The sequence below is a fragment of the Zeus faber genome, assembly GCF_960531495.2.
Source record: "Zeus faber genome assembly, chromosome: 13".
Classification (NCBI taxonomy): domain Eukaryota; kingdom Metazoa; phylum Chordata; class Actinopteri; order Zeiformes; family Zeidae; genus Zeus; species Zeus faber.
In genome coordinates this window covers 5782908-5810153 of record NC_137198.1, presented here as the reverse complement: position 1 = coordinate 5810153, position 27246 = coordinate 5782908, and the positions used below count along the sequence as shown (strand labels likewise).

Genomic DNA, 27246 nt, shown 5'->3' with positions numbered 1-27246 from the left:
TTTGAATCCGCTTTCCCGCCTTCAGCGCGGCGCCGCGGCGCCGTCCGGGCGCTCGCCGCGTCTGTTCATCCATCGTGGGTTTGAAACCCAAAACAAAAGTGGTCCTTTCAACCCTGGGGGGCCCCAAAACCAGAACGGCTTCGGGTTTCCGAGCCTCAAAAAGCCCCCGTCGCGCTTCACAATGAGTTCTGCTGACGGAGGGAGGGGTGGAGGTCACCCCGCCCCCCCGCCCGGCCCCGGCCCCGGCCCCTCCCGCTCCGGCCTCCATCACACGACGAACTCGGGGACCTCGTCGCTGGTCAGGTCCAGGGAGAAGTACTTGTTGGTTCTCTTGATGGGGAAGGGGTTCTGCTGCTCCGCCCGGATCCCGGCGCACTGCTCCGCCAGCCCCTGGTAGCCGCAGCCGTCGCTGAGCTCCCGGGCGCAGCCGAAGGTGTAGCTGTGGGCGGTGTCCTGGCACAGCTCCGCCCACTGCAGGCAGCCCTTCTGGTAGAGCCGGATGTCGTCCAGCGACTGGCTGTGTCGGTCCGTCGACGACTGGGGCTTCCTGCAGGCGGAGGTCTGCGGAGCGGGGGGCGGAGCAAAGTGAGAACCAGGGCATTTTCAGGTGGAACTTTTCTGCTTTTCCACAGAGAGATTTTCACTTTCCCCACCCTCTGGTTATTTGTGCATATGGAGTTTTGGTGTATTTTGCGCTAGTTTTTTTTTTTTTTGGTGTATTTTTATATTCCGCTCATCCTGCATTGCCATCCTCCATTCGTGTCTATTTCACCGTTGACTTACCTGCGGAAGGGATTCGATGCTCTGGCCTCGCATCTTGACCACAGTCTCAGAGGAGCTGGACGTGGAGGAGCTGACGTCTTTCACTATTAGTCCTAAAAATTAAAACAAAGCGCGCGGTTTAACATTTCATGAGCGAACAACTCCTCATCCATCCTGGTAAAGAACGGGGTATAAAATATAATATAATATAATATAATATAATATAATATAATATAATATAATATTATATTATATTATATTATATTATATTATATTATATTATATTATATTATATTACATTATATTATATTATATTATATTATATTATATTATATAATACTTGTGGAGGTTGTACCTGAGTAGCCGTTGCTCTGGTCGGGGGACATGGTCAGCATGTCCTCCGTGATGTGGATGCACAGGTCCTGGTTGAGCTCCAGAGCCATCTCATGGAGCTCCTCGTAGTCTTTGGGGTCGTCCACCAGCATTTCAATCTCTGTGTTTTAAAAAAGGTTTTTGTTGAAAAAGTCAACGTTTAAAGGTGGAAAAATGACATGTGATGGACGTGTGATGATGTGTGATGGACGTGTGATGATGTGTGATAGACGTGTGATGATGTGTGATGGACGTGTGATGGATGTGTGATGACTTCTAAGCCCTAGCAGTCTACTACTACTAATACCACTACTACTTCTACTGCTACTACTACTCCTAATACCACTAATACTACTACGACTACTACTACTAATACTTCTACTACTACTACTACTACTACTATTACTGGTACTACTACTACTACTACTACTACTACTACTACTACTAATACTTCTACTACTACTACTACTACTACTACTACTACTACTATCACTAGTAAATAGGATTTGCACCACTCTAGAAATACTGAGCCAGCTCATGTCATGCCGCTGCTCAAGATGGGGATTAAGAATGAAAATCCTTCCAGTTCCACCTTCAATCTCCATCCAGAATATTCCCATTTTAAAAATTGAAAACCTGTTTGTGTGTTTGCTCATCGCCGTCTCACCGTCGTCGTCCAGAATTCGCTCCTTGCCGCTGCTCTCGATGCCCGAGGTGTGGGAGCTGCCGTGGCTGGTGGTGGAGGAGCTGCAGGTCCGCAGGGGCCGGTGGAGGGCCTGGCCGGGGGCCCGAAAGCTGTCTGTCTCGATGCCCGAGGTGTGCGAGCTGCCGTGGCTGGTGGTGGAGTGGCGCGACAGGCGCTTGTGGTGGGACACGCTGCCGGCGCTGCTACCGCTGGCCCGGGAGCGCTTGTCCAGCTGGTCCATGTCCAGGTCCAGGGCGTCGCTGATGTACGACTCCCTGTACTGCTTCTTCTCTGCGGATCCAAGGTGGAGGCAATCGCAATACAATTACATTTAAAAATAAATCAAATACAAATCACAGCATTCGATTAAAGGTACGGGAAGTTGGAAAAAAATTGGAAATTGCAAATTTATATTCACGCTATCCACTGTGGAAAACGTTTAAAACTCCAAAAATATCAAGTAACTATGAAAGGTGCCTGTGACAGGTATTGTGACATAGAATTGACAGGCTGTTGACCTTTGACCTTTGTCTGTTGTACCTTTAAACATGTTCACCTAGTCTTCCCTCGTAAATACGAGGTTAACGTTTCAAAAAAAAAAAAAATCACACTTTCACCATTATCTAGATTACAGAATAGGCCATCGCCTTTGGGTTAAAAAAAAAAAAAATCTTCAAATACAGGGGATTAATCCTCCTGCGCTGTCACAGCTGCCATCCTCGAACCCCAATGACACAAGGCTGCGGCCGCGCGCCAACTAAATGTCACCGCTCCATTCCGAGTGTAAACACTTTCTTTAAACATCCTGCATCAGGTGGGAATACCTTCGTTCTCCTCCAGCCGGCGGACCTGTTTGAGGACGGGCTGCAGGTTCATGTAGAGGCGATGGCTGTTGCTGAGCAGCTGCAGGAGGTGTCTGGAGCGCACGGGGCAACCGGTGTAGTAGATCAGCTTCCGGGCCGAGGGGAGTCCGTCGGGGAGGATCTCAAACTTCTTCCCCTGGGGGCGAAAACATTGTTTTTACACACACACACACACATATATATATATATATAAACATATATATATACACAAGCGGGAAAGACAGGAAAAAAACAGCCCAGGTTTAATGCGGATCTCTCCGTGTTTCGCAGCGGTTCACGCTAAAAAAAGGACGACGGAGAAGGAATGTGAATTAACAATCTCGATGTGCCAAGATGGCCCCCGTCCCCCTGGGCAAAGCGCGGGGGAGGATTGCTCTCGAAAAACTGTTTTGCAGAAGCTGTGAAGAGCCAAAGACAATGAAAGGAAAGCCAGTTCATTTCTTCATCGGGGGGAAACAAATGAAACTGACAACTGTTGACTTGCCAAACAGAGGACATGTTGGCTTGGACGCGTGGAAAAACGTTACATAAAATGGAGGGCTCGCGCTTTCTCCCAAGACTTCGGCGGAGGCCCGACCCAACACCCGGGTTCAACGCGGAGTGTAGAAACTTTTTCTGCCGGGCTTTTCGGAGGCCAAGGGTGGTTTTGGAGTCCTCTGAGAATGCACCAAACTGCACAATTCTTCCCGCAAAAGCGGAGCTCTCTCATAATTTATTCGCCGAGACGTTCGTAAAGAGAGTGTCGGGATGGTAAACGGTGCTTGAGCCTGGGAAGGGACGCGGCACAGTGGGACGTGTGTGTATGAATTCAGTTAATGTTACGGGGAAATAGGCTCATGAACGGCACTTGACACTTAATCGGAAGCAGCTTTCACATAAAAGATCATTCATTGAGAGAGCATATTCTGCAGTAGAAGGGGATGCAATTGTACAGTGAATGTAGTTTTTAGGGTTGTTGCCCAGAGATCACTTAAAATAGCTGTTGTCAGGGGTTCACCTAAGCTCAACACCCTCCGCTGCACAACCCAAACAGAAGAACGCGACGCCGCGGTGAAATGTGCGAATATTCAGAACGACAACGGCGCCGAAAAAGGAGCTTGTGATCAAGTAACTATATCCCCAAACCCCCCCCCCACAAACAGCTCCCCTGCCGGCACGGCTCCTGCCACCAACCCCACCCACGCAAACCCACAGTGGAGTGGCGTGGTGTCGGGTGGCAGGGGCGCTCAGAGGCGTCTGGCTCCTCGGCCGAGCGCCTCCTTCCGCGTGGTCCGCATAGCTCGTCCATCTGACCTCCACTGTGACTCTGACAGCTGGGAGTCTCGTCTACCTTCCGCCCCTTCGTCTCCTCCTCCTCCTCCTCCTCCTCCACCTCCTCCACCGCTAACCGAGGCCCACACGCGTCGAGGAATTTTTCGTTTCCAACAAACAAACCCCAGCGTCCTGCATCAACCAGAGGGCAGGGAGGCCCCCAGAAGCTCCAACCGTACCCCCGTGCCAACCTCCATACTGCCTCCTGGCATATCCTAAATATGACGAAACAGTGCCCCCCCGCAGAGATTAAATAATACGGCCTCTTCATCGCTTTTATTCCCATGATTAGGGGGCTTGGATCTACTTTAGTTTGATGCCGGCTTTAATTAAATATGTAAATTTAACATTTTTACCAATGAACACAGCCATCTAATGTTTTCGAAAGGTTGCCGTGTTACCGCTGTTGTTTACGTTTGGACAAGGTCAAAGTGGGGAAGCAGGACGGGTTAGGACCTTGGTGCTCACAGATGTCTTTGTTTTCTTTTGTCGGGACTTATTTAGCTTTTGAACCACGAGCGCAGAGGTTGACATCTCGCAGGGTGAACCGGCTAATGAAGCCTCTGATCTGACGCCACCGGACGCCCGGGAAGAGCGGAACTGAGCGCCGCCGTCGGAACGATCCCAGAATCCCCTTGACCCGACCGAACCGTCCCAACATCTGGTGTTTATTGACACGTGGCTCCCTCCCAACGCTCGCTGGACCGGGCCGGGCCTTGGCCAGAGCAGCGGTTCCAGGGTGACGTACGCCAGGGTGGAGCAGGGGAGAGAGAGAGAGAGAGAGCCTGTTATTCAGGAGAAGGGTGGGACGGCGCCTTAAGAGGCCCCTCGCGTCCGCACAGGAACCACAGCAAACACCATTGCTGCTTCCTCGCTCTCTCCCCTTCCCTCCCTCTTTCTCTCACTCTCTCTCTACTTCTATGCAAACAACAGACATAGCCGCAACAAAACAACTGGTACCAAACCAGGAAACACCTTCCCCAACCAAGGAAGTATAGTTTAGCGTTTCGCACATTGAAGAAAACACACCCTTTGCCATTTTGAAAAGGTCGAAAATCCGAGTTCAGGAGGTTAAATACCACTCCGGGATTTTGAGACAACCATGTGGATTTGCTGATCAGCATCAACCCAGAGGTCCGACTGAGCGGCGCACGGCTTGGAGCGACAACACGGCAGGACTATTGCCTTCTGAACCTCCTCTTTCTACCTCTACCGTTACTTTATCTTGGCTTATTTACAGACATGCAATCCCTCGTACTCAGGTTTAAGAAGGAAAAAAATGTCATCAACAAAACTGGAAGTCACGTGCAGGGATTAAAATGTCCCCTCCTCTCCATTTTACATTGCTAGTCAAACTGGATGTCGGTACAACAGATATACAGCGTGCTGGCTGACTGTTCTGGCCTCCTGCGATAACAGAGCCCCAACAGAAGCAAATTAACTTGTGTGCTGCGCTCAGCGTAGCGGCGGGCTGACGCAGGGTCCAGATCAGAAGATTTAACAAGCTTTCCTCTAAAGCCACGGGGCCGCTCACGGCAGCTGACATGAAGCAAACGCAAAAAGAGGAAAAGAGGCGGCGCGTTCAAATGTCACCGGCTGACAGTGACGGATGTATGTGTCGGGTATAGAAACACAGGAAGGCGGTGTAAAAAAAAAACGGTGTAGAGAGTCCATCCCACGTGTTTGTGTTGCACTGAAGGAAAGTCTTCCCAAATCCCCGATTGGTTCCAGAAGTCCGTTGCAGAAGGTCAGAATGAAAAAAAGGGAAAAAATAGGAAACCTCCACCACCGCGTGCAAGAGTTTGTGTTGGGCTTCACAAACGCTACGCCCTCAATCTGCATTGTTTGTTTTTTTTGTTGTTGTCACTTAATCTTCTTTACAGCGTGAGTTCATCATATTCCCAAATTCTACAGTTTTGTTATTTGGTGTAGTAAATGATGTATGTATGTGTTAAGTGACTCAATGGTGTCATAAAATTGTACAATATTTTTTCCAAGTGAGGTACATTTCCTTTCATGAGCCCGCTGGGGTTTCAAACCTTTTTTTATTCTACGCCATTTCTGTTGTGCCGTGTGTACAGTATGAACAGATTAAACAGAAACTCAAACGAATAGTAAAAAAAAAAAAACAACATAAAGCAAAGAAAGCCATGCTGTCAACAGGAAGTTACTCTCTATTAAAAAAGGACGTGCCTTGTGAAAGAAGTATTACAAGTAGTACTAGTAAAACAACAATATTCATCTGTGACCCACCCAGAACAGCACTGTGCCCAGAACAGCCACTGCTGCCGTTGTGTACCTGACATCAATGTGTTTTGGTGTGGAAGGAAACGTGAACGTGGAAAGAGCATGCACAGTCACATATAAATATCTATATATACTCATACGTATTATACTCACCACAAAGACTAATTTGCCCACATTGGTCCAAGGGAAGTCATACAACAGCTGCCGGACCGAGCCCACATTCTGCAACAAAGAACCACATGTCTTGTAAACGTGAGCTACTCGGAAAAGCAAATGAGGAAAAATATATATATATTTTTAGTTGATATTTTTAATGACGAATGAATAACAGTTACTGGAGCTGCCTAGGCTATCGCTTGCTGCACCATTTACTTCTCGTGTAATGTGTTGAGGAAAAACTAGTGAAATTAATACATGTCATAAAAAACATAATGAAATAAAAAATATATATTTTCATCCTTGATTACAATATAATTGTAAATACGGCACCTGGAATATTTGGATCCCACGTAAAGTCAGTCCTAGCGACAGAGATGCTTCTACCTCCTTCTTGTCCTGTGTAACAAAAAACAAAGATATGACGTCCATCAGGGAATAAAACTCCAACTTCCTCCACATCACATTTCGGGGTCTTGGTTATTATCTCCAGTGACTTAAAATGAGCTTGCAGGTAAAAGCGAGGTTGATATTCACAACATGAGAGGACAGATGGAAGACGGCTCTGGTGACATTTCAACCACATTACAGTGACTTATTACCACGAGGCACGAGAACGACATGATGTCATTATTTAAATAAGCTTTGATGGACGCGTTTGATTTCCATTTTTCATTCAAAGTACAACACGGTCAAACCGCACGGTGCCAGACGAAGCCATGCCCGGCCCATATATGTGAAGAACAATAACATTAGTACTAGCAGAGAAGAGACAAAAAGAAGAGAAAGTCAATCAAAGAAATAAAAAGTGTCTTATCAACGTCAACGTCATCAGCTACGAACCACCCTGAAAGACATTGAATGTGAAGAATAATGCGGAGCAGGGGCAGATCAGCCGCCGCACCTTGTAGAGGCGGTAGTAGTGCACGGTGACGTCGTCGAGCTGCGCGCACTCCTTGATGTACTTCAGATGCGCCTCGGACGCCGTGAGCGCAAACTGGTCCTTGTGCATGTTGGGGATGTGTCTCAGGATGTAGTCGCGCCCGCGCTTGGCGATCACCTGCCAGGAGGGGGAACAAAGCGGGAAAGAGAGGCGGTTGGGGGTGAGTTTCTCTTCCTCTCTGCCTCGCCCTGTGCGCCGCCGCGGCAGCGGCTCCCGGCGGACGCACGCGCCCACCGCGACTCGCTGGCGGACCGTCCGCCGCGGCAGACAGAGGTCTGGGGGAGAGCCAACGTGGGGAGGCGCGGAGCCGAGGCCTGCGAGGGACAAATACTCCCTTTCCAGGCTTTGCTCGTGGCTTTTGTGCGTACGGCTGGTAAGTACCTAAATCTTCAGGGGATTTACTGGAGGATGGCGCTCGCATTTTGAGCTCAAACTACAATTTCCCGTCCCCGCCGCTTTAAAGTGGCGATAAGGAGGCAGCAGGCTAATCGCAGGAAGCGGAGGGCAATCAGAAGGGTGTGGTTGTCATGACCACAGTGGTTTGAAAGGGGGGAGGGGTTGAGATGGAGTAGGTTGTGTTGGATGAAAGCGGGCGTTCCCAGATTAGCCTTTTCAGCTGAAGCATTTCTCAAGATTAAAAAAAAAAAAAAAAAAAAACCCTGAGTGCACCACTTCCAGGGACAGAAATAGACGCAGTGCCCCAGTTCTCATTATCCGACATGTTCAGATGTGCTGTCACAAAGTGTTTGGGCCGGCGTGGTTAATTAGAGGTGGTGGCGGCGACGGCGAGGCCTCTATCCTGTGCCTCTGACTCGGGAGCTCCAAGGTAATTAAAGCCTTGTACACCAGCTCTTCCGGACTCATCGAGTTTCGACGTGAATGAATTCTATTGTTGTGTTTGGTTATTCACAGCTCCCAACAGCGGAGGGAAAACATCTACATCTTGTTCGAAAATAAGTGGAATGCTGTATTTATTTAACACCGTCACTAAAAGTCAAGCAAAACAGGCGCCGTAGTGAAAATAAACAAACCAGACAAAACGTAACAATCCGAAGTATGATGCTGGTGGTTATCACTCACCCACGGAGGAAAGTAGACCTCGGGTTCAAAGTACTTCCCAAAGTGCTTGTTGCGTTTGAAGTTGCCGAGGTCGGCCTGGAGGGCGAAGGCCGCCAGGAGGAAGTAGGCCTCCTCCCGCTGGATGCACTGGGAGAGCAGCACCTGCTTCCTCAGGTGCCAGTAGTAGTAATACCTGGCCGCCCGGTCGCTGCGGAGGACAAGGTGTTAGTTGAAAGGCCTCTCCCCTAGGACTCAGCCATCGTTTTGGAGGGACACTCCACTACAGATCACGACCGCGGGCTTTGGGACTCTGGGACTTCACTCTTTTTCCATGCGCTCTTGATGTTGCGGTTATTAGCTATTTTTAATACGCACTTTTAATACAGACAAAAAATCTGACTAGTTTATTTAGAAAGTAGGCATAGATTGAATTATACACTCAATACTATTTTTAGTTGTATAACTCCATTGCTGCTTTAGTTCCACGCGGTTGCTCGTCACCAAAACAGGCTCAAAACGGAGGAGGAATTCGGCTGAGGTCAATCACACTGAAATATGTTGCGATGTAAGGTATCAGATCAGACCAAAACTCCATTAGTCCATGAAGATCCAATTTCAACCTTACTTCATGCTGTGACAATGTCACCGAAATAGGATAAAGGATCAATTAATTATCACCGAACCCGCCAGCTGGGGTTATCTAGGGGTAAAGCTTGTTCCTGTACAAACCGATGAAAGCTCATCCTAATTTGACATTTTACAACTCTTTGGTAACGCTTAACACAGGTTATGTTTTGAAGGCTCAATAATGTTGTGTTTAAATTAAATGTGGTTGCCTTTCAACACTCATCACCTCACAAATGCCTCATGGTCATGCGTCAAATAACTCACTAAACCAACAACAGGTATGTTCACAAGTGATTATCTGTGTTCATAGAATTCAAATAGTGAGCTTTGGTAAGTTTGTTTGTTTGGTTAATATTGACTTTAAATACAGGTTATGTAAACAAGCAACCACTTTATTATCCAACAAGATCAAACTCTGCTGCTGTAATTTCTGCATTTCAAACAAGGACACTATCAAAAATGGCCACTGCAAAATAACTGAGATAGTAACTAAATAAATAGGAATATTAAGCTTAAATTGACATAAGAAATGGTATTTTGCCAAATGAATGGAATTGAGTTGGGAACTTGACTCACCTGATTAATCTGCCGTTCTCCACATAGTACTGAGCCCGGAAGTGAATTATCATCGGAGGCCCAAACTGATCGATGCCCTGTCAAATACAAACAGTGAGATTGTTGACATGTATTGATATGTTGAGACTAAAATAACAGCAGGTTAAGTATATTTGGGAGAGGATTCCCCTACCTTGCTTGCCTCTCTCTTCCACTCTTTGGGGCAGTACTTGGAGAGCTTCTGGTCCAATTCCATATAGATGTGTTCGTTGTCTGCAGGAAGAGAGGCAGGGTTTTAGCACACACACTCATCTTTTATACCATCTACAATGTATGTGTTTGTGTGGAGGACAGGGTTCGTTCTTGCAGTACAAAATGAGATTCAAAGACCTTCAAGTACTTTTATTAAGCACAATTTTTTCATTTTCAAAGACTTGACGCAAAACAAATATCAGTATAATCAAATTTCAATGTGATTAATATTTATTTATTAATAAAAATAATTTATTTATTTTTATTTAATAAATATTATATATTTTTACAAAATTAATCATTTAAATCTATTTAAATTAATAATAATGAAAAATATTATTATTATTATTATTATTGATTTAATACATTTGATTAATAAAAATAATATTAGCCTCTTTGTCTATTATTTATGAGTATATATATTATATACAGAACTATATAATTATTATAATTATTATTATTATTATTATTATTATTATTATTATTATTAATAATAATAATAATAATAATAATAATTATAATAATAATAATAATAATAATAATAATAATAATAATAATAATAAAACATTTTATTACATAACAATTTGAATAACAAAACCGGGGGCAATATCACAGGTTTTCAATGATCATGTTTATTTCAAGGACTTTTCAAGCACTTCAGCACAAAAGGGGCTATTTTGAAGGTATTCCAGGACTTACATTTCTTCGAGTGAAATTCAAGCACTTCAAGCACCTGAAGGACCTGGTTAGAACCCTAGTAGGTTGTACGTGTGTGTGTGTGTGTGTGTGTGTGTGTGTGTGTGTGTGTGTGTGTGTGTGTGTGTGTGTGTGTGTGTGTGTGTGTGTGTGTGTGTGTGTGTGTGTGTGTGTGTGTGTGTGTGTGTGTGTGTGTGTGTGTGTGTGTGTGTGTGTGTGTGTGTGTGTGCATCCTCCATAGGGTATTGTATAGCATAGCGACGCCCAGAGAAGCCGCCTGCCCCTCTGCTGATGCTTCCCCCTCTTCCCTCTGTCTGTCACATTTCGTTCTACTCTTCCGAGTGGCACACCTCATGAGCTGCAGCGCCGCTGATCTGACAGCCTCGAGTTTCTACATCAACAATAATAATAATAATAACAAAAAAAAAAAAAAAACCCAAGAGGGAGGATGAAGAGGCAGATGGTGATGAAAAACGCTTTTGATTTGACAGCGGGTCTTCCACGTGCATGCGCCACTCTATTTTAGGAAAGTGAGAGAAGGCGCCTGGTTGTGCGGCGGCGGCAGAGACGTTCCAGGGCTCAGGGAACTTCATGCCTTGTCATCTGAGGGAACAGCTGCAGTGAAGCCGCTGTGCAGGGAGGATCACATCGGCAGGTAGGACGATGGCTGAGCGCTGGACACAGACATTGCTCATACGCATGGCGTCCTCATTGTGGAATCACACAGGTGCTTGTTTAACATCGTTAAACAAGTTGTTTTATGGTCGTGACGTGCGATGAATCAAGGTCCAACTTAAAACATTTTGCAGTTTTGCAATATTTTTGTTCGCTACTCGAACAACGGTGCACTTTGACAGATCGGCATTAATAAGGTCACTGCTCCAAATGTGTTCAGAATGTTATTTTAACTTCATTTGTATTTTTCCCAACATTCCAGCAGGGATGCTGGGATGCTGCCAGGTGGGGTGTTGCCGCTCTCTAAACAGGAAGTGAACGCTTCAATGTTGCCTCCAGCATTTTGACACTCTTCATGTGTAAGCATCTCAAGTCCAACATGCTGTTCACCAAGTCCTGGTAAATTAGGATGCTGGGATAGTGTGATTCATAGGGCCATGAATATTACACTGGCGTATAATAAATTATGTTAATTATTAATAATATAAGATAAGATAAGATATATACTTCCCAATTTCATCGCCACTAGTTTGAGCCCTGGCAAACTCAGTGATGCAATTCTCACATTTTCAGAGTAATTTCTGAGTAATTGACTCTTTGATTAAAAATACAGATTTGATTGTGATAAGTAAATGAAGATGCAAAATATTTATAACCCATTCTAAACAATTAATTTATAGGGAATACTTGGGCCAAAATGTACAACAATGTCAAATACTACTAAATACTACTATTTCTGAAGTACTCATACCAGAACATGGCATTAGGTTCACACAGAATGGAAATGTGGATTACCCTTCATATATCTTTTTTCTAGTGTTTCTATTCAAACGTAATAACATGCAATTGGTTCCAATTGGTTGCAATTTTTTAAATAAATCAGAAAGATACGATTTTGTCCCCCCCTTAATCTCATTTGCAGTGTCTAAACCTTTATTTAAGGATTTAACAGTTTATCCTCCGTGACAAATTTGATTATTCTCGTACTCCAAACTGGTTAATGCAATCAAAAATGAAGACCCGGTTGGAAGCACCAGTGGTGTGGTCAGCGGGGTGGTGAGCGAGGCAGAGGGGGCGTGCAAGCTCTGTTTGCCTTGGGGATTTCACGCTGTTCAGACAGGCAGTTCAGGAATGTCCCCCAATCAGACCCATTGGCTCCTGCTCAACTGACCTGCTGGGGCTGCCATTAGCTCATCTGGAGGCCAGCTGTCTGAGGACTCTGCCATGTTATTCACTCCCAAAGCCCCCCCTCCACCACTTGGGCTCGGCCCCGTCGCCCCCGAAGGGAGGAGCCCGGTGAGTCATCCCACGCATGTGACCTTCACTCGGACTCGTCACTGTAAAATAACTTTAGCCTCACCAGCACACAATGGGAACCAGTCAGGCTGCGGCGGTCCGGCGTTTAAAGGAAAATTCCGCTCTGAGCTCCTCCTGAATTAGTAGTATTTGTTTGCCAACAGACTAAAATGAGCTCTCAAGCCCTTTACACGTACACTCCAGTGAATAGGTCCAGAGATTTATGCCTTATACCACTTTATGCTCTACCACAGACCACAACTAAGGAAAGTCCAGTTCATAATGAGCTAACCCACCCAAGTAGCCCTTGTTAACTGAGCGATGGAGAAAAGGGCTTATTTTTAAATATACCTAGACAAAATGTACCGCCGCTGCTTCTTTGCGGACATCATGAGAAGAGAGAAACAGTGACTTGAATGATGCATCCTCGCTACTTAATTTTCCTTCAAACTGGTCTGAAGGAAAAACACCAGTTCCCTTGAATGAACAGCTCATTGATTGTTCACCTTCTCCGACGTGACATCACAGGCCAAGTCACACCGTGTGCAATCACCGGCAGGTGTGTGTGTGTGTGTGTGTGTGTGTGTGTAAAATCAAAACCGAACAACATTCCTCCACACAGCCTCATCTGAAACTCAGCGTTCAATCATCCGAAACACGCAATGTTTTGCCCCAAGTTTGGCTGCCAAAAAACGAGGGGCAAGCAGAAATCCCACTCCAGCAAATGAATGAGGAGGAATCTTACTCTGAATGACGCTAAGTCCAAACAGGTGACAGTCCTTCAGTCTGAGGAGGTCACACACCTGGACCAGCAGCTCCTGGCACAAGGTCTTTACCTGGGACACGAGGGCACAAGAGGTCTATTATTAGAAACAGACCCAAAGCGGCAAACTGTGTCATATCCACACACAGTACCGTATCAACAGTGAAGGTGAATACATGTGAAGACACAATATCACATTCACGAGGCAAAACGGACACCTTCAGACGGACACTTTCTTACACACGCACACACACACACACACACACACACACACACACACACACACACACACACACACACACACAGCGCTGACATGTCCACTTACATTGACTATGACGTTGAGCGTATCATCATTGGGAAGGAAAACACAGACGCAGCGGCGGTCCTGCATGGCTTTGTTGTTGAGGAAGTTCAGTTTGTTCATCTTCGTGTGGCTGGCACAGGACAGGCCCCTCGGCCTTCTTCCGGGGCCCTCAGACGAGCCGCCGCCTCCACCTACCGCCTTCCGCCTTCCGACCAGCACCAGCAGCACCAGTAGAGGGTAGTGGCTCTGCTTCAGCTGTAGCCGGGCACGGTCAGAGCAGCTCCCAGGGGCTCAATGGGCCAGGCAGCGCTGGCAGGGACGAGCATGGGGACACCGGCTGCAGCCAGGCACTGTGGAGACGCATAGGGACATTTAGGAGTTAAAAATCCAGTGTTTGGTCCAGTTCAACCTACTTCACTCACTCACTCCTACACTGAGAGAACCCCAGGCAGTGACATCATAAATCTCCATAAACCCGATCCAGTGGGTGCCAGGCTCTGACAACCAAAATTGCCAGTGTGAGTATTTCACTGAGGTTATCAAGTGGGAACCCTCTTTCACCAATATTTTGTCAAATTTGGTGCACTTAGATCACCCTTTAGCCTTCCACTAACCCATGTCTAGATCCACAGTGATAATCCATGAATCCCACCACTGATACCATACGGTCTACGCCCAGTGACTAACCCCATTCTTTCTAAGTGACTAACACTTACAAGGAATAAGTGACAAATTGACATAACTTTATAATTGTAGCCCTTTTTTTAAAGAGTTTGGGAATTTATTCGCTGTTAGTAAAGTCAATGAAGAAGGAAAATATTAATAATAATAAAATATTAATAATAACAAAAAAAAATGCATATTCTGAATAAAACAAAGGGTCCAGATGGAGCCCCAAAGCCCGTCAGACACACACAGGTACACCGAACACCAGCGTTTCAGTTGAAACAACTCAGGCGCCCGTGCAGGTATGTGATAACCAGGACTGGCGGCGACCACCTGAAAATGTGTGTGGAAAGGTGGAGTTGATTGTCATGGTCGTAGAAGACGAGAGGAGAGAGGGAGCGTGACCAAAGTGAGTAGCGAACCACAAACAATGAAGGACATTTAAAATATATATATATATTTATGTAGGCTTCTAAACATTCTAAGAGCACTTTTCTCACAACTTGGACGTTGTGAGGACTCTGTCGCCTTCAGGAATGTCCAGCGGGTGATAATTCCACCAAAAGGATCTATTCCCTACTTAACATGGCAAGAGAGCTTCCAGGCATCGGCAGCAAATGGATTTTTTTTTATTTGCTTTGCCATCAGAGAGGGCCACAAAAATGTGTTTCTGCGTGCTACATCATTACCCCCCTCTCTCCTTCTCTCTGTCACAAGAACACAGTTGGAGACAAAGGCATTAAAGAAACACACGCGCGCACACACACACACACACACACACACACACACACACACACACACACACACACACACACACACACACACACACACACACACACACACACACACACACACACACACCATTTTCATTATGAGTGGGCGGGAGTGGCACAGAAGGGGTTGCTCCCTGGGACACGCTGCGACACCTCCAGGCTCTGAATCGTCTCAGGTCAGACAAAGGAATGTTAGGGAACAATCACTGCTCTTGATGGCCCCTTCCTGTGGAAGCAGACCACCGTTGTTGTCGTGTTGTCATTCAAAACAGCTGGGATGGCATCACATTACCAAAAGTGTTTACATGCCGTTGCCTTCTGTGTATGGTAAAATAAATCTAAATAATGTTATATTCTGCATTTGTCACTATTCTATTTTGTAAACGGGCCCAAAAGTGCAAGCAACACTTTATGTTTCACTATACACGTAGTCATCCTCTCAAATTACAAATGACTATTCTAAATCTATATGTAAACAAAGCTGCAATGACAATGTGTGCATTCAAACTACAGATAATACATTTAAGGGGTTTCACATGGGTAATGCTCCAGGATACTGCTTCTGCAGAACCATAAAGCAATAAGATACAACATGGACTACGCAGTCATTCATTGCATATGCTTACAATATCCAGGACTGGCTTGTTGCTCCAGTGGGTTTTGGACACAATAGGCTTTAAAATGCACAAGTTGTGGAAGTGTCAGTATCCATTCTCATTAGTGCTTGTCATTGGATGGGCACTGTGGTGGACAAGCAGCTTGTCAGCACATGTGTATTGATGAGCCATGACCAGAACAGGTGACCTTGACTTAGTGCTTGCCACACACATGAAAACACAAGTACCAGAGTGTATACGCCAGTGCAGAATCACACAGATCAGTTGCAAACACGCACGAGTGCAAGTGCACACAAAGTATAGTGCAGTTATTGGAATCAATCTGTTTATGTACCAGATCGAGGGGGGGTTTCTAGGTAACCAGCACAAGAAAATAAGACCACTATTGATAAAAACGACACCTGTACAGCATTTCAGAACTACTACTACTGCTACTTCTCTCACTCTTTTTTTCTCACACTGCATTTTAAAGCAGGTGGTGCTTGGTTTGGTTTGCACGTATCAGGGTTTTCGCTCAGAGCTGAACGGAACAAACCTGCAACACACTCTCACCCTGACATACTATAAACACAAGAAAACATGTGCACACACACACACACACACACACACACACACACACACACACACACACACACACACACACACACACACACACACACACACACACACAGTGTGTGATCTGCCTGTGCTGACATAAGTCAAGTGCTACTACAGAGCAGCTGAGCTGTGTGATGGCACCGAGGTTAATGAGAAGCGAGTCGTCTAATTGGATCACTTCCTTCCCAGTCCACATTTCTCAACAACTCACTCAGCCCCTGTAGAAACAGGGCAGCCAGAGCTGTAAGACATTTTCTACAAGTAATAGCAAGAAACTCCATCCATCAATCAGTCCATCCATCCATTCACCATCCATGTAAGTCTCGACAGGGTTGGAGTCTATCCCAGATTAGTATGGGCATAAGTCGGGGAAGTACCATGAATGGGATGCCAGTCCATGGCAGGGGAACATACACAGACACTGCTGCCGTCTCCAAATAACACTAAACACCAAACTCGAGAGGAGACTAGCAGGCCCAAACCCACACAAACCCAGGAAAAACTCCACACAGAATTCAACCGATTCCATCTACATGTCTGGATACCCCTCCAAAACCACCACCACCACCACAACCACCGTACTGTAGGGAATCAGACACCTTTGCCCAAAGCGACTTAAGCGATAAAATCATTTGTCATCAGTTGTTATACCGACTGCACATGACACAGTCATCATCATAAGAGCCGTCAAGTCCGGTTAGGGTCCAGGGTTAACCTGAGGAGACTAGGAGGGAGCTTGTTCCATCAGGGATGAGAAGACTCAAGACTGGGAAGAGGAACGAACCAGATGGATAGGGGTAAAACATTTGAAAATGATCTGTTAGTACCTGTGAAATAACTGCATCTATTAAAAAAAGAAAGAGTTTATTGTTTCAAAAGTTGTGTATATATACTGGAAACAACAGACAGGTAAACCTATTGTTGAGCTAAACTTATAAGTCAGGTAGTCCTGACATTTAAGTTTAGCTGATGGCAGAATGGATGGATGGAAGAATCAGGTGTAATATGTGGTTTACAATACTTCTTTATGAAGATCATCAAATAAAAGAAAGCAGTTAATTATTTGTATTCCTCATGAACAGTAATATAATCCCTCTATTGTTTCAGTAAGTCAATGCAAAATGACCATATGCAGTTTACCTGGGGGGAGGTTTTGGATGTGTATGTGCTCAAGACCCCTGCAATGTACTCCCGATTGAAGTCCTATCAGGTTGCACGTGCAGGTGGAAATGTGATCCCTCATTTCCAGAAGAACATTCCCGTCAGCAGTGTTGTTTATTACTGTAGCTTAATGTAAATGATTAAACCTGATCCCCACACTGGGTGTAGGTGGGGTGTCAGTGATATTTTAGACACAATGGAGTGCAGCTATTATTGGGCATTTTAGGAGCCAACAGTGTCATGTCTGGTCTAGTGATGAGACAGAAGGAATGTCCATAGATGAAAGGATTGGAAGCGCTGAATGGCACAGCGGGAAATGCTGTGCATGTGTGTGGGTGTGTGTGTTAGTTAAGGCTGTACCCGACTCAGAATTTTTGAATCGGATTCGGCTGTTCAACGCGAATAGAAACAGTCTATTCATCACGCAACACACCACACTACAACACGTGGACGCGCCCAGGGACCAGGTGATAAATGTCCATCGCTGGTCAGACCATGATGGGTGCATGTTTTTGGTGGGGGTCCTTACTGACGTGAGGTGGAGGAAACCCCATGTGAGCACAGGGAGAACATGCAAACTCCACACAGAAAGGCTCCTATTTGGGAGATAACCCACCGGAGCACGGTGCCAACAGCGCCCCAGGCGGGAATCGAACCCAGGACCTTCTTGCTGTGAGGCAGCAGTGCAATGCACTGCGCCACGCATATATATTCGACTATATTCGATATATATTCGATTAGAATATTCGACTATTCTGTGAAAGGGGCTCTTCCTAGACGATATAGGCAGCAGCCTAGGGCGCCATCTCGAGTGGGGGCGTGGAAAGAGAGCAATCAGTCACATTTTGCGCACGGTACTGACGATGTGTGTGCCAGCGATGGGGTGTCTGCAATTGGCACGCCAAAACAGTATGGTTTTTTTTTTAGAAATAGGTTATTTTATTTCACATCGTTTTAAGTGCGAATGGAACGAAACCGTGCATAATTGGGACACTTTCTCCGCGACTCTCTCTCCGATCACCCCCTCTCCATGCGTTATGCGCAGAAATTACAGCAGTGTTAATTCTGCTCTTAATTGGTTCCCTTTCCCTTAAAAAATAAAAAAATAACCGATAAGAGTACCCTTAAAGTACAGCATCGATAAGCATTATCGGTAAGAGTAGATACCTAACAATACCCATCCCTACTTGTGCGCCGTTAGGGTTAGGGATAGGCACAGCGGGGAGCACGGGGAGCCACGTTGGTATCAGTGTTCGGAGGCGGACGATTCACACATATAAAAATATATTTATGATTCTCCTTGTTTATAATTCCTCACTGAAATGTTATCCCTGTGCATTTTGTAAGCTTATATCTGTTTTATCCTTTTATTGTAATGCAGTGAGTGACAAAAAAAACCCAACAACTGCTAGACTGATGATTCGACTCGTCGACTTTTGGGGGGCAGCCCTAGTGTTTATGTGTGTGGTTTTTGGTAATGAAAATCCCGCTGCCTTCCTTCCCCCTTATTCACGGCCCTGCAAAGAGTGACCCGATGCGCCATCAGCACAAACAACATGCACGTTCACGCACAACATGCACACACACACACACACACACACACACACACACTGTCACACAGCCCATGTTTCCTCCTGATTTGGGGGCTGCAGAAGCAGGACTGAGGGATTCTGTCAACGTGGCAAACCTCAGAGGCAGGCATTACGTGAAATCCCACGCTGCAACGCAGACAGAGGGCCTCTGTTACGGCGGGCTCTCACTCTTTCTTTGTTTCTCCATCTCTCAGTTTGACATCAGACGGGTGAAGATCCTCTGAAACCAACTGTTCCAGAACTTAAGATGAAGGCGAAAAACCCCGAAGTGGCACCAGTGGAGGCTGAAACGGCGACCGGCTGCCTTGACTTTCACTCTTGCGATGTAAGAACAGCCTAAGGTGAAGTAGCCTATGCTTTGAACCAAAGAACAGAGTGAATATGCAAGAGGGACATAGAATTGGAAGAGAGGGGTGGGGGTGGGGGGGGGGGTGGGGAGGTGGAGCAAGGGGACGCTCCGAGCGCAGAGAAATAAAAAGGAAAAAAGAAAAATCGAAACTGCTGCAGTCAGGAGAATTCCACACTCGCTAACATCTGCTTCTCATTCCAACAATGAAGGCCTTTGATTCCTGCCTCACACAGCTCGCAGCCGCACTGCTGCCTGCGTGTCCCCCTGACGCCACCGCTCCGCTACGGCCCTGACTGACAGGCAGCCCGACGTGCACACCAGCACATCAAAACATGGACCCAGGGAGAGGGACCGACCCCCGGCCCCCGATTCACATCGTGATTGCGAGCCATTCTTGTTTGTGGGTTTTGCTTTTACCTCCTTGGAGCATCGGAAGAGAAGGGGTTTGACTGTGATGCAGAGAAGTTTGGAATAGATTTGTGAATCAGTAAAAGTACACAAGTACATCGCTTAAGTGTACAACATTTCCGAATATGTTCTGTCTGTTGGGGCAGTTAGTGAGATTAAACGATTTTTTTAAAATACGTAAAATTAGGGACGGCGCAATGCAACTTTTTCACGACCAATACCGCTACTCCTAAACTTTCAGTAATTGTAGATTCAGAGTTCAGATCTGATGCATTACTCTTACCTAACAGTATACATCCTTACCATTAGTTTGGGTCATTATAACACATTATTGTGCATTAATGGCATCTAACATGTTTGTAGGTGTCAACAAAACTTTTTTAAGTCGCTTTTCTCTTATCTTTCTATGATATGGCTTTTATAGGTATGGCTCTTATGGGTATCTGCTTTTTGTACTAGAGATACTATCTGATATCCCAGTACCTTGTCTTGAATTCCTATTAACATCCACTATAAAAAATATGTGATATATAAGGTTTAACGCCATTTACCAACTACTAGCATAACAATAAAGTGGATTAAGAATGACTTTTTTTAAAAATACCCTAACTTTAAAAGTCACAGAGGGTAGTTTAAGGCCATGACTGCAAAAGGCATCACAGTATGATTGACAGACTTACAAGTTGATGAAGCATTTGGACGTGCAACTTTTCAGCAAGTTAAGAATAAAATACATTACTCTGGACAGGGTGTTAACAGCAGCCACACATGTACAAGACTTAAAATTTCTCCATTGAATGGTATGGGAAGGAAGCCTGCGGCATGGTGCGGAGAGACGGACAAAATAAATCAACCTCGATAGCATATTTAAATGGTTTCCTTCAAATGGGGAGAAATTACTTTCAAAAATATTACCCATGGCCAGTCCTGAACCAGAGGAGAGAATTTCTTTACTGCTTCTCTGCCAAAAGATCTGTTTATTCAGCTGATAGGGAGAAATGCTGCTGAGTGGGAGTGGGGCTCTAAATCACATTGGTCACAAGATGGCATTAGCCATCACAGAGAGGCTTACCCAGCCGAGGAGGCAGCTCCCGCTCTCCTGGGAGGCTGAAGGACTCAGGAAAAGAACTACGTGGAGCCTACGTTAGTTATACACTAGGATGTCCAAACCAATAATTGCAGACTATCAGGTCGACCAGGTCTAAACATCTATTTCGGGTTTTTGGGTGCACGGACTCGGAATACAGACAGAAAATATAAGAGATATCGATTTTTGTGCACCGTACATAACCAATCAAGTTGTTATCTTTCTAATAGTGGGCAAATGGACTTGCTTCGCTGTCGACAGGTTGTAAGGTGATAAGAATGAATGACTTTGAGAATTAGGAGACATGCAGCGTTGTGTGTTCACAGCCTTCATGGAGCTGATTTAGAAGTCAGGCGGAGAGAAAACACACAATCCAAGGCCTTGATTCCCACGACCCCACACTGCTCAGAAGATCATCCGGCAGACATCTGTATGTTGACTGTCAGAATTCGTTTGCTTTTCACCTTGCTAACGGGGAGAGTAAACAATCCGTTTCTGGCTCAGAGTCAATATAAAATCCTGAGAAATCTCCGGAAGATTTTGACAACATAACTAACTTCAACCAAAACAATGTGAAGGATTTGAATTATGCAATGTGTCCACGCCAGGTTTCATAGACGCAAAACTTTCTTCTGAATGAAGACATTTCAGGGCATGGGAAAAGTCTTTAAAAACGAGTTGTTGTGATGATACCTTTATGTAGCATGGTGCTGTGACACTGTTAGATAAATAATAACAATAAAAAGCTTAATAATGAACAGGACGCAGACCTATAATTCTGACATGCCATACAGTATTCCAACGGCCATTACGTCATCTCATTGTTGACCACACATCATTGGATTGGAATTTGAAAGCCTTCCTGTTGCCATTCTTGCTTCTGTCATCCTTGCGTCCTTTTTCCGACGTACATTACCTCGGATTAAGAAACAGAAGCACCTTTTGGCTCAACGGTGATTCTTATTTGTGTAACTGTGATTATATAATGGACCAAAGTAGCCAAAGAGGAAATAGCTCGCGACCGAAAATACATCATTAAAATCCCACCGACAGCAGCAGTGACAGTGAACTTCAGCGTGGGAAAACTAAAGTCAAGTAAAGATAAAGTAATTACTCACCCACTCACAAACTTATCTGCTCCCGAGATCGCTAACCTTTTAGGTAATCATATTCCCAGAGCTTTCACTGTCCATGCATGTTGTTATAACATGTAAGTACATGAAAATATCCATATCCTTGCTCACAGGAAACCAAAAAACATCCCACAGCCCGACAGCCGTCTCATATTAGAAGGTTCGAACCATTCAGGCTTGGCTGCGAAGTACAACCTGAGGTTGGTTACCTTTATGAAAAGATGATTCCAGCATTCCTTACATCTGGATTCCATGTGGCTCTAAGCAAGGGAATAGGGGACAGAGCGCATGCGTGTGAAAACACACACACACACACACACACACACACACACACACACACACACACACACACACACACACACACACACACACACACACACACACACACACACACACACACACACGTGAAGAGCTAGAGCTAGCAGACATGTTAGAACAGCCCGGCTCCGCACCCTGCAGTCTTCCAACACCCAGCGTCAGATGTGAAGCTCTGTAGCAATAGCAGTACGCGGCGGAAACTCCAGCCTGACCACTACATGCTCTCAAAATAGAGAGGGTGGCTTTAAAAAAGAGAGGGTTTAAAAAAAGAAACGGCAATTAATCCTTCACCCAACCAAACCCAGAGGTTTTGTTTCACACAAAGACTTTCAGTTTTTAGGGAATGGACCGTGTAGATGATCAGATTGGTCTTTGTGGCCGGTTCTCAGAGTCTATTGGTTGTCGGACTATTGTTCAGAGTGTTAAACATGAGAACGATTGTGAAAACTGAGCCCTATATGCTGTGTGGAATGTTTTTTCCCACAATATTAGGTTTTGATTGCAAACAAGACACGGTATTCAGAATGTTTTTCACAAAACTTTGCAGAATGTTCGATTATTTTGTAGAAAACACAGCCTCAAAGCCTACCTTTCAGTTTTAACTCCAATGTCCTATTTTACAATGCATTCATTAAGCTGTTTGGACCAGGCAGAATAATCTAAGCACAATCAACATAAATTGCCATGCCATCCAAATATAACAAAAACAGAAAAAAACACGACTGTACCTTTATCGTGGCGTAAACATTGACCCAGGAGGATTTTGTTGAACTGTAGCAGCTAGTGGAAGTCACTGTGGAATAGGTCTCGAAAGCCAAATTACATCCACCAGCTCGAGTAAATACTGAGCCTACAGGAAGCACCGCCTGCTGCAGGGAGAAGCATGGCAGATAAGCTGCTAATGTCCTCCAGGGAAATAGGCAGGTTAAATCTCTCCGGTCCTTAAAGGAACTTGGTCTTCACTTCACTAAGGAGGCCAAGTGAAAAAAAATAAAGAAAAAAGACAATCCGAGGAAAACGGAGAGGGTGACCCCATTTCCATCCAGCATTGATGGGGAAACATTGAGGCATGATCCTCTTGAGAAGGGGATACATGAGGATTCACTGCATAGTACTAAATTACACGGGAAATGAGGAATCGCTGCCATGGAATCAACCCCACCATTTTAACTCAGAGAGGTTTTCCTCGGGCCAAGGAAACACAGTCAAAATCTGACACTTTATTTAAAATTTTGATTTGTCAATCTAAAAACAAGACAACTCCCAAAGGAACAGACTGAACGTTTGAAGGTTCTGATTGGACAGCGGCGATACGAGACCATGGCAGCCATATAATTTACACTAAAAGGGTTGTTGACTGTATTCACACCCGCATAGTTGGAGTGGAGATAAACCCGAGCGATGGGGGAGTGTGAGATAGAGTTTCTTCTTCTCTATAGTGACAACAGTAATCTCATCCTGTCTCCAGGAACAGTGAAAGAGCCAAATAATCCCACACTTTATCATCTTCAGTAGAGCTGGGCAATATGGCCAGGATGTCACATCATTCATTAAAATGTACTTACAGTATTTTTCAATCGACTCGTCTTCGCAAAATAGTCTATTCCCGTTCAATGTCGATTAAGAATTAATCATTTATAGACAAAACAACAGGATATTATGATCGACTGATGATTATGGTATCTTAAGAGAACATGATAGTACTGTGAAAGCGTCAAAGAAAGAAGGTGAAACAAAAGAAACCAATATATGATTCAGCTTAAATGTTAGGCCTATCCTCCAGGAAAAGATCAGACCTAGATCGACTTATTCATTTAAACAGGAAGTGTTTTGTAAACGGATTCTCCAAAAGGCGAATGGTGGGAAAATCCCTTCCTTCTCCAGCTTTCCTGGAAGAATCAACCCACCTCGGGTGTTATTTACAGCGGAGTGCGATTATGTAAAATGAGTGAAAAAAGGTTATCTCTACCTTCTATGAAAATGCAAATGTGTGTGTGTGTGTGTGTGTGTGTGCATGTGCGTGCATGTGTGCGTGTCTACACGCCTCCCTCTACCTGCGACTCTGGTGTTGGGACTTTAAAGTCAACCAGGCCTCGGGCGCCATAACACCGCCTCACAGCCGAGTGGGACGGAAGAAAGGGAGACGGAGGAAAACGGAAAGATAGAGAGAAAGAGAGGGAGATTGAGAGATCGAGAGGGAGTGAAAGAAGGACAGAGGGGAAGAGAGAAGAAAAAGAAATAGGAGACACAGGCACTGAAGAAACAGATAAAGATGGAGAGATAATAGTGAAAGAGAGAGCAAGATGGAGGGGGAGAGAGATGGAGGGGGGGGGGGGGGGGTAGGGAGCAGCGATGGTGTTGGCTGTGGTTTTCTGTGTGGACGCGAGGGAGAATAAAATATGCCAGATATGCATGTCTGGCACCTAAGTGGTTCATCCTCATCTGGAATACTACATCCACACACCAGCATCGAGCGTTTGTATTCACTGCAGAGTTTCAGTGCGGGAGGAAGCTGATCCCCAGGGCGATGCTCTCTGGTTGAACTGGCGCGAGTGAGCTTTTAGGCAGGGGCAATAACTCCCAAAATATGCTGCTGAGGGTAGTTTGGGATAAACAACTGACACAGTGGGACCCATGGACGTGTGCACGCGGACGTCAATGTGAATAAGAAGATGAGCTGCAGAAAGCTTGGTGGTTAAAGGAGGATTGTGTCACGTACGGGGGACCTCCCATATACTCACTCATACACACACACACACACACCTATGCACACAGACAAACATGCAAGTGTGGAGAAAAACACACACACACACACACACACACACACACACACACACACCCCCTTTGTTCACATTTCCTTTTTTGTTTCCTACTGCAGACATGATCATCCTGCCCAGACAACACCTGCCCCCAACCCTGTCTCTCTCTCAATCTTTCTCTCTCTCTCTCTCTTTCTCTCTCTCGCTGTCCCCCTCTCTCCCCCTCTCCTCTACCAGTCTGCTCTCATGGGGAGAACCCTTTCCCTTTCCCTTGAAGCCGCTGGGCCAAGTCTCTGTCACCATCACAAAAAAAAAACCTTGTGTCTTTCTTTTTCGTTCTTTCCTCAGTTCCATTTCCTCCACAGCTGGAGCCACAGCACAGGCGCGCCGCGCCGCGTCGTACACGTAGGGGGCCGGGCCACACATGGTAGCCGATTAGCCCGCCATATGGCCAGGATGCGACTGCAGACATTGGACACCAACGCACGGCATCCCCGGCAGACCCTCACGGCTCTGATCTCCGTAGGTGAGGCTGCGGTCACCGAGGTCAATAGTTATCAGTGTGAGACGTCAATTACAATGAATAAATACACACTAATACACATGTCATTACTGTGGGTGGGAGGGCTGCCCTATGATTATGCCAAACTTTGACTCAATAGATGATTTAGATTATAGTCCCTGAGTTGGCAAGTCTGCCACAGCAGCGGTTTCCAAAGTATGGGTCATAAGCCAATGGCGGGTTGTAGGATTGCAGCATGAATGCATTGTTTGGATGATTGTGATTTAAAAAAAAACATTATCTGTCACATCAGGTGAATATCACTGGAGTGAAAACTTTTCATTTGGCAGTCGTTCATTTTAGTGAGAATATACCTAGTTGGGTCCAAAACGTACCTACTACCTCTACAACTTGTGAAACACCCTACGAAAAAGTTGAAGTTCCTGCAGGGCAGCCCCGCATCTTCCAGTGCTATGTTCCTGTTCCTGACACTTAAGCGGAAAACGAATCAGTCAAGTTAATCTTAACGATCATCCTTTAACTTAATGACTCATAATGCTGGGGGGGGGGGGGGCTTACCAACCCCTCCTGGTGCCATGTTGACGGACCCCTAGAATCCAACCAAACACAAGGATTCCCCTCCACGGTTGCTTGCTTTCCCGTCTTATAATAAACAGAGGGGTGGCATTTCCCGCATTCCTTCGTGCCGAAACAACTTTTAGCTCCATTCCAACGGGTTTCGTCAATTATTTGGGGGCGACAGCAAACGAAATTTATTTGAATTGTGAGGTTTGAACGCCATTACAGTTCGGTAAAGCCGCGAGACTGAATACGACGCTGTGGTCAATATGAGGTGCGCGCTTCACTCGAGGGTCAAACTGTGTGTGTGTGTGGGGGGGCAAAAAAAAACCCAAAACAACCCAAACATATTTCCTTGGAAGATTAAGTGTCCTACCCGCACACGTCTCAAGGTAATTCTCAACACACTGCACTAAACTTCATCCAGCGTCCCAGCGGGCACGCCTATCGCCGTCCCTCCCTGCGCGGCTAGCTAGCCCGAAAACAAACTGTCAGCATCACCGTTGAAGCGGGACTTTTCCGACGCCACTTGTCAGACCCCCGGCTTCAAGTACTCATTCGTTTGTTAAGTTTTCGTATTTTACAATTACACGACCAGCAGCAACAACCCGTGTTTTCTTAATTTTTTGGTTGTTATTCTTTTTTTTCCTTCCTCTTCTTTTAAATCAAACTACTCAAAGAGCTGAGGTGAAGTTAGTGCGGTGATGCGAGCGGAGGGGACGCCATTGGAGGCGTAACAGCGGTTAAATGGACTCACCTCTCATCAAAAAGATAAAAACGCACAGATAGTTCCTTATGAACGGGTAAATCCGGTTAATTAAAAAAAACAAAAACATTTAAAAGAGAATCCCGTTCGCGATCCGAGTTGAGGAAAGTCCGGAGAGAAGAGACGGGGGTGTGTGTGGGGGGGGGGGGAGGTGTCGGCGGAGACGCAGCGCGGCCACACCGATCTGCCGGCGACGGCAACAACCGGAGGAATACATGTGCGGCGGGCGGGCGGGCGGACCGCCACACGCGCCGACGGATCCCGGGGGGTGGGCCGACGCCGCGCCGCGTCAGTCGCGTCGTCGTGACGGCGCCACGGCACGACTCGGAGCGTCGGCCCCGACCGGCGGGCTCACGTTACCGCGCCTTTCCCC

The 27246-nt window shown here is 45.8% G+C and overlaps 1 protein-coding gene across 1 annotated transcript; it reads right to left on the bottom strand.

The window, feature by feature from the left end:
• Positions 1-267: 267 nt before the first annotated feature.
• On the bottom strand, positions 268-26987 carry frmd6 (FERM domain containing 6; the record flags this gene model as incomplete). Its single annotated transcript, XM_080012790.1, has 14 exons — positions 26865-26987; positions 13588-13916; positions 13245-13335; positions 9774-9853; positions 9602-9678; positions 8420-8606; positions 7301-7456; positions 6730-6795; positions 6394-6462; positions 2644-2818; positions 1802-2110; positions 1118-1255; positions 784-875; positions 268-561 (listed from the first exon to the last, which is right to left on the bottom strand). The coding sequence occupies exons 2-14, from the start codon at positions 13684-13686 to the stop codon at positions 268-270; spliced, it is 1833 nt and encodes a 610-aa protein (XP_079868916.1). The 5' UTR covers positions 13687-13916; positions 26865-26987.
• Positions 26988-27246: the final 259 nt, after the last annotated feature.